Source organism: Schistosoma mansoni, chromosome W (genome assembly GCF_000237925.1).
Source record: "Schistosoma mansoni strain Puerto Rico chromosome W, complete genome".
Classification (NCBI taxonomy): Eukaryota; Metazoa; Platyhelminthes; class Trematoda; order Strigeidida; family Schistosomatidae; genus Schistosoma; species Schistosoma mansoni.
The window spans coordinates 22,638,588-22,651,491 of NC_031502.1; the positions used below are offsets into that span (position 1 = coordinate 22,638,588).

At 32.2% G+C, this 12,904-nt stretch overlaps 1 protein-coding gene across 1 annotated transcript; it reads left to right on the top strand.

Annotated features, from left to right (window-relative positions):
- Positions 1-290: 290 nt before the first annotated feature.
- Positions 291-2,798, top strand: Smp_152390 (hypothetical protein; the record flags this gene model as incomplete). Its single annotated transcript, XM_018789002.1, has 2 exons — positions 291-423; positions 2,065-2,798. 2 exons carry the CDS (start codon positions 291-293, stop codon positions 2,796-2,798), a joined length of 867 nt encoding a protein of 288 aa, XP_018654489.1.
- Positions 2,799-12,904: the final 10,106 nt, after the last annotated feature.

Below are 12,904 nucleotides of genomic sequence, written 5' to 3' on the forward strand. Positions count from 1 at the left end.
GGTTTTGATATGGAAATATATATTTACGTTCTTGTCAGGCGAATCACGTGTTCTTGATCTGAGTTGTGTTGAATCCATGAAGAATAGACACTGCGAGGGAATCTAGTGTAGATATTCATCTAAAGTAAATTAACATTCCATTCATATAAATGACTATGAATTCAATGTTATTGTCTCCTTTCCCTCTCTATCTCTCTCTCAGTCTATTATCACTGATTATTTATTATTATAGAAAGAATCAATCTTCATTCAATAATTCCATAATATTATACTAATGATACATTAAAACAATGAAAATAATAGTTAAAGAAATGGATACTAATTATGAAAATTATTTAAATTATCTTAAACAACGTAATAAACAACGTGAATTATTACAACAAAAAACAGAAGAAGATTTAATGAAAGAACGTTTAGAAAAAGGTTTTCAATTATATTTTAATGCAGCTACAAAATATTTAAAAAACAAATCTTATGAACATTATACTACTAATAATCATAATAAAAGTAATACAAATATATTAACAAAAAAAATTAAACGTAAATCATGGGGTGATATCTATATACCATTATATAATAATGAAATATCCATAATTAAAAAAAATCATTCATTATTTCAAACTACTAATACAAAATCAGTAGTTTGTAAAAATCTACTAAAAACATCTTTATCAACTTATAAAGAAAATGAAGATAAACAAGATAATCAGTTAATATTTCATTTAGATATTTTTAATAATTGGGGTAATAAAAAATGGATTGGTTTAAATGGTATAGAAGTTTTATTAAATAATAATATGAATAATACAATAAAAATTTATCCACATACAATAAAGATTTATAAAATCAATCATAATACTACTAATAATAGTAATAATACTACTAATAATAGTAGTAGTAATGATCATACTAATATATCATTCATTCCTAGTGATAATCTATTTAAATCATCATTTTATACAACCAATTTTCAAGATATGTGGTTAACACCTATTCATCATTTACCATTACGTATACAATTTACATATTTATTAAAACAATTTCAATGGAATGATATTATTCAAATTAATATATGGAATTTTCTGAATACATATTTATTAAATATTAGTGTTAAAAAATGTTTACTTCATGTAATATATAATAATAAGATACGGACATTATATAATGATTATCTTCCATATATTAATACTACTAATAATTATAATAGTAGTAGTAATAATAATAATAATCATTGTATTCATGATTCTGTAACTAGTATCATTTTAAATGTTAATGAGATAATACCATTTGAACAATTTCATTCCAATCATTATTTGAATGGATCATCTTATATAAATGAATCGATCCCCAATGATATAGATCATATTCATAATAATCCGGATCAATTAATGGATACTACTGAAATTAACTTTAATGGACCATTTCCTAATGCAGATAATGATCTACTGAATAATACTACTGAATATCATTTATTATCTAATGTCAATGAAGATTTATTATTAAATTCATCATTAAATCAAATCCATTACAAAGAGATGACTGATCCATATGAAAATAAAAATAAATTATTTAAACAAACCTTGAATTCATTCAATTTATTTAAACAATTTGATCAAAATCAAATTTCGATAAAAAATAATGAATATCCATTAAGAAATTCAAATTTACAATTAAATTTGATAACATTTAATAATTTAAATGAAAATTTATTATTAAACAACAACATGGGCAGCAACAACGATAGCAACAACAATAACGGTAGTAACAACAACGATGGCAACGACGATAACACTAGCGACAACAACAACGATAGCAACAACAACGGTAGTATCAACAACAACAATAGTAACAAAAACATTGGTAGCAACAATATGAACAACAACAGCGATAGCAACAAAAAAATCGGTAGCAATAACGGCAACGACAGCAACAACAGCGGCATCAACAACAATAATTCATCTTATTTTATTTGTCATGAATCAACTAAACACCAACAACAACTAATCAATCAATCAATGATAAATTATCCATTAAGACATTCTATAAAAAATTTTTCTATACCAGAATTACCATTTGGTCATCAATTATTATTTGATATTATATCAACATGGGGTAATTTAAATTATGTTGGTTTAACTGGTATAGAAATATTTTTATCTAATGGTATGAATATAACAACATTATGTCATATTACATCTTATCCATTCAATATAGATAACTTATCAGACTATACTGATAATGATAATCATAATGATTCAAATAGGATAACTAATTTAATTGATGGTATTAATTATACATGTGATAAAAAACATATGTGGTTAATACCATTTAATTTAGGTGATAGACATTTCATTCAAATAACATTACCTAAATGGATTCAATCATCAATTGCATTAATACGTATATGGAATTATAATCAATCACTTAGACATTCATTATATGGTGTTAAAGAAATGATTATTTATTTAGATAAACAACCAATATTTTATGGTGAAATTAATAAAGCTCAAGGGATAATTGAAGATTATTCAGAAATTATATTATTTTGTACAAATAATGATATATTAAATTTAATTGGACAAAATGATACATTATTAAAATTAAAACAATATAATCAAGTATCCATGGATACTAATGAAAGACTTATGACATGTGGATCTATGCCAAATATGAATGTGAATAATGATAATAATAATAATTATAATAATGTAGATGATATATATGATCATTATTCATTATCTACATCATTATCAGAATTAAGTATTATAGATAAAGATATAGAATTAATCAAAACATAATAATCTAGAAACTTTACTAAATACAAATACTGATTCTAATCATATGTAAATAATATAGTATATGTATACAATACTACTTATTCATTATCAATATTCAAATTTTCACAGATATGAACAAATTTGTTTTGATTATAAATGTAAAACAGTCGACATTAAATTCAATGTTCCCGGTATTATGTTACAAAAAGGAAAATATTTATGGATTATGAATTTAACTACTTATGAGTAGCTAAAATAACTTTGTGCAAAAATACCGTTTTTTTTTCATATGGAATATTAACTATTTTCAATGTTTTCTTCATTTGTTACTATTTGTATTAAAATGTTCTTCAATGAAATGATCATTGCTAAGAAAAAAAAAAGTTGTTAATAATGATTGGAGCTGATAATCAAAAATAATAAATTACTGAGTGTGATAACTTACAATTTGATGGCTATGGTGTGTTGACATAACTTGTCACATTTCTTAACAGTAGTAGGTATAAAGTATGAAGATATTTGATAAGGAGATACGGGAATGGTGAATACCTAAGATTTAAATGGTATTATGCTGAAAGGGACTTATAACATCACAATCTTTTTCATTCTATTTCCTAGTTTGATAGCCTACCAGCAGTTACATCAGATAAATGATTTACCTCTAGTGTTTAGAGCGATCCATCTCAATTTAACTATACTTGTTTAGTTCTTATATGTTAACGACATCAACTTAGACCTCTAAGGTCAACTTTATGAGGAGTTTTATTTCTACCTCCTGCTTTAAGTAGAATATATTACTGACTTCGATAGTTTGAGGAAGTGCTTTCCACTTTTAGTCACAGAGTAAAAGTACATTCATCAAAAGCTTACGATTATGATATCAGTTTATGAGTTCCCCAACTATTGATCTGAGTCTTATGAAGAGGTTACAACATCTAGGTTGAAATCCGTTACTTAATTTTGGTTCAACGTTGGATTCTAGATGTATTCATTTCTTATATTCTTTTGATTCTATACATAAGTGTTCTGCAGTACATCTCTTATTCTCTAATTACATTCACTGAGTTTATTTTTATACGAATAATAATATTTCTGTTACGATTCCTATGCTTTTTATCGTCTGATGTTCCTCTCGTTATGTTCATATTTGCTTCCAATCCTCGACGAACTGGGCTCTTCGGCCTCCCACTTTACCGTTTCCCTTCAGGTTTCCAAGTTAGTGCTTCTCCCGTGATGCAGTTTGGTGATTTCCGTTATGTATGTCCTATCCACTTCCACAGTCTTTTCTTAATTTCTTCTTCAGCTGGAAGCTGGTCTGTCGTCTCCCACAGTACGCTGTTGCTGATGGTATCTGGAAGGGGTTAAAAGTGGATATAAACTTCCACAGAATTACAAGTTATCGTTTTTGCATACTAATTTTCCACAGGAAACGACGATTTTAAATAGACTGATAGGTCCTGGGTTCGAATCTCGTGAGGCGGGATCGTGGATGCACACTGCTGAAGAGTCCCTCAATCGAACGAAACGGCCGTCCAGTGCTTCCATGTTTTCCATTGTGGTCTAGCTTCAAACGACTCATGAATTCAACTATAAGATTTTAAATAGAGCTAGCAGTGATAAATTGAATGATCCTCATATAATTGATTCCTCAATAAAATATATACCCAAAATAAAATAAAATTGAGAATACTTCAATATATGATATGAGTTCAACAGTAGGTCTGTTGAAAATCTGTGAGCATTGAACAGATTTCTTTTTCTAGTATATTGATTATCAATGGTATATATTCCTGAATGCAAACTGGTTCAATTTCAGGACCTTATCTATCTTCAGTATTACTCAACAAATTATATTTCCAACTATCATCAGTTGACAATACTTCATGACTACTGACATTGATTGAACTCCGCCTGGAGACCCTCTGGAACTAATGACAGTCCCAATCCTAGATAAACTTGAAGAATTAGGCATGGGGTAGAAAACTAACTTTCTAAAAATAGGCCAACCAAAAAAATAAAACGTTAAGTAACATCTTATCTAAACTTATCCGCTCCAAGTAACTACGTATTCATCATGTTATAACTTTTAGCTAAGGCTTAACAATGAATACCCCACTGTTGTATGTAAGGTTTTATTCCTTTCTGTTGATTATGATATAATACAACAGGACTATAGATTTTAGATTAAACTAAAGTCAACCTTAGGAAACTTGAATTGTAAATAATCATCAATAAACAAAAGTTAATTAATGTGACCATCATTAGATTAATTATGTCAGTAACTTAATTAACAAAAAAACAAACAAACAAACGAACGATTAATTGGATGCATTGACCATAAATGATACAACTAATTAAGATTAATATTCTGAAAGTTACCATTGTATACATTGTATTCATTATAAAGTGGGCAAAGTAAGAAAACATTCACAGAACGGAATCAAAAATAAGTCCCAGTGTAATGAACAAGAAGACGAATGGGGGACAATCGAATGTATTCGACACGAAAATTACAGACTATCTCACTATAATCTGACAACCTAACAGTAAACAGTTAATTTGCAAACTATCAATTCATTGTCTCAATCTTCACCGTTCCTTCTGCAAATATCAGTCCGTCGTCTCTCATTTCATTGTTCATGCATTTTCATACCAATTGCATTCCGTTCCCATGCTTTTATTATCGATCTGCTACTGAAATACATTCTATACCTGACCATCGTAATATATTACTTATGTGCATATAAGTAACCCACACTACACCAGCACTAAATTAGTTTTAAGTGAATTAACCTATTAGTTATAGAAAGTTTAATGAATAATGGAATAAACTCATCTTTAAATAATCTGTCTATCACCGAAACTATAGGTAGAGTTAATCAGAATCCGGCAACTATCAAAGAAACTAAATAAATCAATTCACTTAGTATTGTTTGTTTGAATGTTCTCATTGATGTTTAGGACCGTAATTGATCAGTCTCTTATTGGCATATGTGCATACTGTGCGTATCGTAAGTGGTTATCAGAACTCAGCAGCTAAGTGGATAATGCGATGACGTTTGAAGCGAATGTTACTGGGTTCGAGTCCCTGAGTGAACATCAACTCTGAAATGCAGGTACATCCAGATGACAAGTCCCAAATAGGACGAAACACGCGTCAAACTGGATTTCACTTCTAGCAACTATCCATCTTTGCTTATAAATAAGTCAATGACTTTTACAAAAAGAATCTTACTACAAATCAGCAATCGGGGTTTTCTGACTTGCTCAATAAACAACTAAGAAGAATTATTGATTTGTAATGAATAATCACTGAATAAATTAATTACTGTCCAAATATCTTCATGATAATGTTTCCCACTATCATAGTGGGTAATGTGGGTACAGTTTACAAGTACTCAATGTACAATCTTGTAACTTGTTTGGTAAAATCTTATATCTCACTTAAAACTATATAGAATTAAACAAAGATGGATAGTGGCTAGCAGTAGAATCCAGTTTAATGCGCGTTTCGTCCTATTTGGGACTTGTCAGCTGGATGTACCTGCATCTCACAGTTGATGTTCACTCTGGGACTCGAACCCAGTACCATTCGCTTCAAACGTCATCGCATTATCCACTTAGCTGCTGAGTCCTGATAGCCACATGTTGTGCAATGGGGTAAAGTTATATTCACTTGTTGTTGTTTAATTGTATCTTCCCATTGCAGCCCAAAATAACAACGGGAAGATACAAGTAAACAACAACAAGTGAATATACAGAATTAAGTTATGAGTATTAAATACCTACTATATTTGTTTTCAGGTTTTTTCAAAATATTCAGCAATAAACAAATCAAAGATTACTCAAATTAATTAACAAGTAATATAGAGCTCAATGTAATCCCTAATATTACGTTTGTTGGCTAAAGCATTGATCACAAATTAGTAATATCAAATGGTCGGATATGGTCTAAAGAAAACATCATACTTTCTTGTCGACTACCTCCAGGTAGTCACGGCATCATTCTCTTTAAATTAATGAGTACATTCCAAGTTGATCGGTAGGATTCAATTAAGAGTAGTGGACTAGATAAACATGACATCAGTCATATTAAATGACCAATCAATAGTATAATTTAATGATTTGTTAATGCGTTCTGATACATTAAGAATTCAGTTGGTAGATTTTTGGAGAGTTTAATATTTTCAGTTGAAATCAGGAGTCAGTCTAAGCTAAACCACCACTGAAAATCTCAAAGCACTAGATGGCTGTTTCGTAATAGTGTGAGACCTTCCAGCAGTACACATCCACGATCCCGCTTTCAGGACTCGAACCCAGGACCTTAGGTCACACGAGAACTCCTAACATAATATAGCCACTAGTGACTGGCTTCAAGACGTAACTCTTAGAGTTCTTGTGATAAACCGTGACCAATGTTGTTCAATACGTGTCAGGTGTAAGACATTTACTAACCAAAGCCTATGGATGAATGAATGAGCAAGATCATGGATTGATTGAAGTTAGACATCAATACCATTAGGTATCGGCTCGATTGTCTAGATATTAAGAACTTCGATGATAGTGTTCAATAATTGAAGAAAACCTTTTCCATAGTTATGGTACATATAAAGATATTGAAAAGAAACGAAACATGAAGATTTTCACAATATTCTAACTAGAAAACGAATAAAGTTAAGTGCATTTAGAGATGTGACGATACTTACTATGTTGTGTTATATCCTAGCCCCCAAATGCCCTAGTACGGCCGAAAGTGGGGAAAGTCCGCTCTCCCTCTCGAAATGCTCTCACATGGCCAAGCGTATATAGCCTCTGTCAGGGAAGTCCTAATCACTGCCTTCTCGTGGCATTACTGTTGTTTACGAAAGTGAGAGGACGAAAAGCGAATGTCCGGCGCCTTAACCGGGTTAGTGGGGTTGGAAAACCCTGATTCCAAACCAATGGTGCACATGGGCTCCAGTATCCTGATGGAACAAATGGCGTATGAACCAATCGTTGTTCACCGGCTACCATGGGACTGCATCTCCTCACGATGCTCCACTGCCTTGTGGGTTAGACCTTTAGGTCAAAGACTTCGGGTGTGGCCCCCTAAGAAAACCACCTGCTTCAGTTTGGACACATGGACAGTATCACAACCCTCACACAAATCAAATGAGATTTGTGTGGAGCATATTTATATGGTGCTTCTTTGTATCAATATTTATGTGTTTAAATAATAATAATAAGATTGTGTATATCTATATTCATCTTATTATAAGCTTCATTTTGACCTATGGATTATTATTATACGATTTACTATTTCTAAATTATACTCAGTTTATTGATAACTATCTCCCACGTTCACAGCCACATTTTGGCTTGATCTTGTACGAATTTTATTTCCTATTTTATGGTGTTCTGAGGTCTGTTCAGCTAGTATATAAACCAAGTATGCTTGATGATTCGCATAACAGAAGCTGTCATTGGTGTTCTGGACTCAATTGGGAAGGCTAGGCGGATAAAGGACCAATAAAGACACTAGGCTTCTCATACTAGTCGAACATCATTGGTTTGGCACAGTGCTAAAATTGAATAAATCGTATTTCGATTGATGAATAAATCACGTCATAAAAAATGCCGGGCATCAATTCACAACATTAAGTACTGCTTAAAAAAACTGTGGTAAAACAGTATCAACGGACATTTTTCATCTTATTGATTATCATGTTGTTGCTTTTTTCAAAACCTACTTACCCATGAATTATTAATTAAAGTCTGAGTGAAAAAATGGATACTTTGTATGCATCCTTTTCACCAATCTACTATGAAAATATCTCAAATATTTAGTCTCTAGTCAATGCAATTCTCTTAAAATGGTTGTTCAATTTCGTGGATTGGTTGAAGTTAGACATTAACATCATTGGATGCCGGCTCAGTGGTCTGTCGGTTAAGTGCTCTGGCGTGAGACTGATAGGTCCTGGGTTTGAGTCTCGCGATGCGCACTGCTGAGGAGTCCCACATTAGGACGATTCGGCCGTCCAGTGCTTCCATGTTTTCCATGGTGGTCTAGCTTCAATTGACTCATGATCTCAACTATATTAAATGGTTTTAACTGGTTTTTTAGGTATTTTACATCTTACTATTTTAGATATTTTTTTTATTGATAATAGTTCGATTTATAAATTTGTTGTTTCACACTACTTTGTGGTAGATATTTAGCTCTGCCAGATGATATTCAATGTGTGATAAGAAACTAACTTTAATTAAATTCCTTCAAGTATTTGAAAGAATATTCGGCGAGACTATAATTTATGGACGAGCCAATCAGAAGCGTTTGAGGGATTTCAAGGTCACGGCGCCAATTTCAGCACCTGATGCTCATGTACGATCGGTTCATAGAGAATTTTACAGAAGACTTGACAATTAAGCGGTTACAACAAATGTGACTAAGAAGTTATTTTGTTTGTGATTTTGGTAATTAAATGACTTGTAGACCTTGTGCAGACTACCGTAATGTCCTTCGATTTAACATATTTTGAAAGTAGACTTTTGCTAGAATATGAACCTTTATCGCTCGATCCAGATTGAGATTAAGGCATATTATAATAATTGCCGCGAACTGTATAATAAACGCAGCGGTAACATTGGCTGCAATAATCGCAGATTTTACTAAAGCTTCGGCTGTTCAGTGGTATGAGTGTTGTGGGGACATATCCATAATAAAAATGATAAACTTACACAACTGGAGTACACACAAACAATAATGAAGCTATGTAGTCTAGGTTGAGAGGGTTTTTATGACCTTATCATGACTCCAGAGACCAATTATTATGGAGCCATATGGATGAGTTACTCTATCTAATGCATTACGATTTTGGAACATTTGAACCTTTTTCTAACCTTGATAAGTTTTTGGATCATATAAAAGAAGTGTATCCACTTTAACTATTTGGTTTTGTATAATATATTTTTACTCTATGCTGACTGTTTACTGATCGGCTAACATTTCTCAATCAAAGGTCGTCCATAAATTATAGTCTCACCGAATATTCTAAAGACAATCACTGATAACAATCTATGATCGACATCATCTTGAACTCTATACATATTTAAAGTTAATTTATATTGTGTTCATTGGATACATCCTAGTCGTTTTTATTAGGCTAACTACCTAACATAAAAAAACTTTAAATGATGAAGATTATAAAGAAACAATGAGATATCTATAGGATTTCCACTTCGTTTTAATAGTTTTGATTAGAAATTCAGTTTCCTATAAGATATCAGTTCCTTTTTTCATTTTATATTGTTTGATTTAATCTTCCTATTGACGTTGAGGACTGCAATTGATCAGTTTCTTAATGGCATATGTGTATCCTGTGTGGATTGCATCAATATTGCCTAAAGTCACAAGTATTATAAACAAAGATGGATAGTGGCTAGTAATGGAATCCAGTTTGATGAGTGTTTCCTCCTATCTGGGACTCCTCATCTGGATGTACCTGCATCCTACAGTTGATGTTTACTCTGAGACTCGAACTCGGTATCGTTCGATTCAAATGCCATTAAGTTATTCACTTAGCTACAGAGTCCTGATATCTAATGGCTTGTGCAATGGAGTGAAGTTTAATTCATTTTGTTTTGTTTGTTTGAATCCTCCCATTGATATTTAAGGAGCTAATGGCACTTGGTTCGAGTCCCAAAGTCAACAGTAACCTGAGGTACAGGTAAATCGAGACTACGAGTCCCGATTCCACCACTAGACACCATCCATCATTGCTTATATTATCAATTCTTTTGTTGTGCAATTTTTACTTTACTACCTTTACTAATAAACAAATATGTAAAGTTTATGAAGATTATTCAATTTGAGAATAAGTTTCCCCAAAGCTTGGTAATAGTTAAGTCACGTCCTCTAACTGATTTTTCAGCAGTTAATGACATTATATATGGTCAAAGATGGAAACTTAACGTCTTACTGATTCAACCGATACTTCTAGGTCAATAAGTCGTAATATAATACCAAATGTTTGCAACTACAGTTAGTTCTCTTACTCAATACTGTTAATCATACCTACTTCTATTTTGTAATAACTAAACTTTACAAGTCATAACAAATAACTAAATAGGAAATAATTGTCTGTTATAAATTACTAACTGACATCAATGTGTGACTTTAAATTTCAACAAATTATTTAAGAAAGTCTCCATTTTGATTAAACTCAGTTGCTGAGTGGATAACGTGATGGCGTTTGAAACGAATGGAACTGTGTTCGAGTCCCAGAGTGAACATCAACTGCGAGATGCAGGTACATCCAGCTGACCAGTCCCAAATAGGACGAAATGCGCGTCAACCTGGATTCCACTGCTATCCACTATCCGTCTTTGCTTATAATGCTTGTGAATTATGGCTATATCGAGACAATCCGCACAGTATTCACATATGTCAATTAGAGACTGACCAGTTGCAGTCCTAACAACATCAATAGGAAGATTCAAACAAACAATACCAAGTGAAGTTATAAATATAGTAATCGTGTAATGAACGAAGTGTTGGTGAGGTGAACCGGCTTATTAGTTAATACGAAATTACACAATGCCTTTGTAAAATATGAAAACCATACACTAAATACTTCATTTACACATATTCCATCAAATGTCTCTTACAAATTTCATCGTTCCTTGATTCCTGTTGTTATTATAGTTACTCTATGTTTACATATCTGTCCTCATTCAATTTGATCTTTTCAACCTTCTGCTGTCAGACATTCCACTTTTGATTGACGTTACATTCTACTTATGTCTGTACTACTTATGTTGTACCACATTTCCATAATTCAACTTTTGAAACACTTCTTAATATGACCAACATTAGTTCTTTTCTGTTAATATTTTATTATTTTTCAGACATTCTACACTTAATATATAAGAAATTTTATCTTAACTTGAACGAATAGTTTCACAGTATTTGGTGCGCCGAATTGATGTACGATATTAAAGAGGAAGAATGTATGTGTAAGATCTCAACCAATGAATTTGAAGTAAATTCAACATTTCTACTTGACAATCTACTTCAAGCTTTTTCAAGGGAATTTAATCAGACATCAAAATGATCGAATATAAGTAGGTACATGGTTCCTTGGTCAACTGTTCATCCTTTCATGTTAACAATATTTTAAATAGGTATTTGATGTTTGGTTATATTTCTTTGAAAATGCTTACACCAGATTGCTGAGTAAAACGTTGGATTCACTTCAAATTCATTTGATGAGATATTACAAATAAATTCTTGAGTCAATTAAAGCTAGATCATCATAGAAAACCTGGAAGTATCGGACGGCCATTTTGTCCTTGTATGAAACTCATCAGCAGTATGCATCCATGATCCTGCATACGGAACTGGAACACAGAACCTTCGGTCTCACGAGTGAACGTTTAACCTCTAGACCACTAAGCCCACATTCAATACTTTTATTATCTAACTTCAACCAATCTACGAACTTGTGTCACTGTCTACCATTGTCTTCAGTCAGTAAATGTCTCACAACAGACAGTTCCACTGCACTAGTTACGGATTCTCACTACAACTCCACCAAATTCAACTTGAAGTCATTCACTAGTGAGCACATGATAATTATCAGTATAGGGTTGTGAAGATTGTTGATTTCTAATTGATATCATGAATGGTAGATGAATGTCAGGCGACGATTGAAAAGCTGGAAGTAGTGGACTGCTGTTTCGTCGTAGTATGGGACTGGTGAGCAGCACATACGTACGATCTCACACGTTGGACTAGAATTATGAACCTTAGGTCTCACATGTGAACGCTTAACCTCTAGACAACTAAGCCCACATCCAACAGTCTTATTATTTAACTTCAACCTATCCACAAAATTGCGCCACCGTCTACAATTATCTTCAGTCAGTTACTACATCACAACAAACTCAGTTGAACTCCAGTAGTTACTGCTGAGGTCAGTCAGTTAGTCAGCTACAAAGTAGGACCAGACACATTTATGCATCGGTCCAAGTTGCTATACCTCGTTAGCACAACAAGATGAACACTGGATTCATAGAAATAGTTAATTTAGTGGTGGTAGTATATAAAAGATAGGTTGTAAATAAGGATATAGTATAGGAAGGAAGAA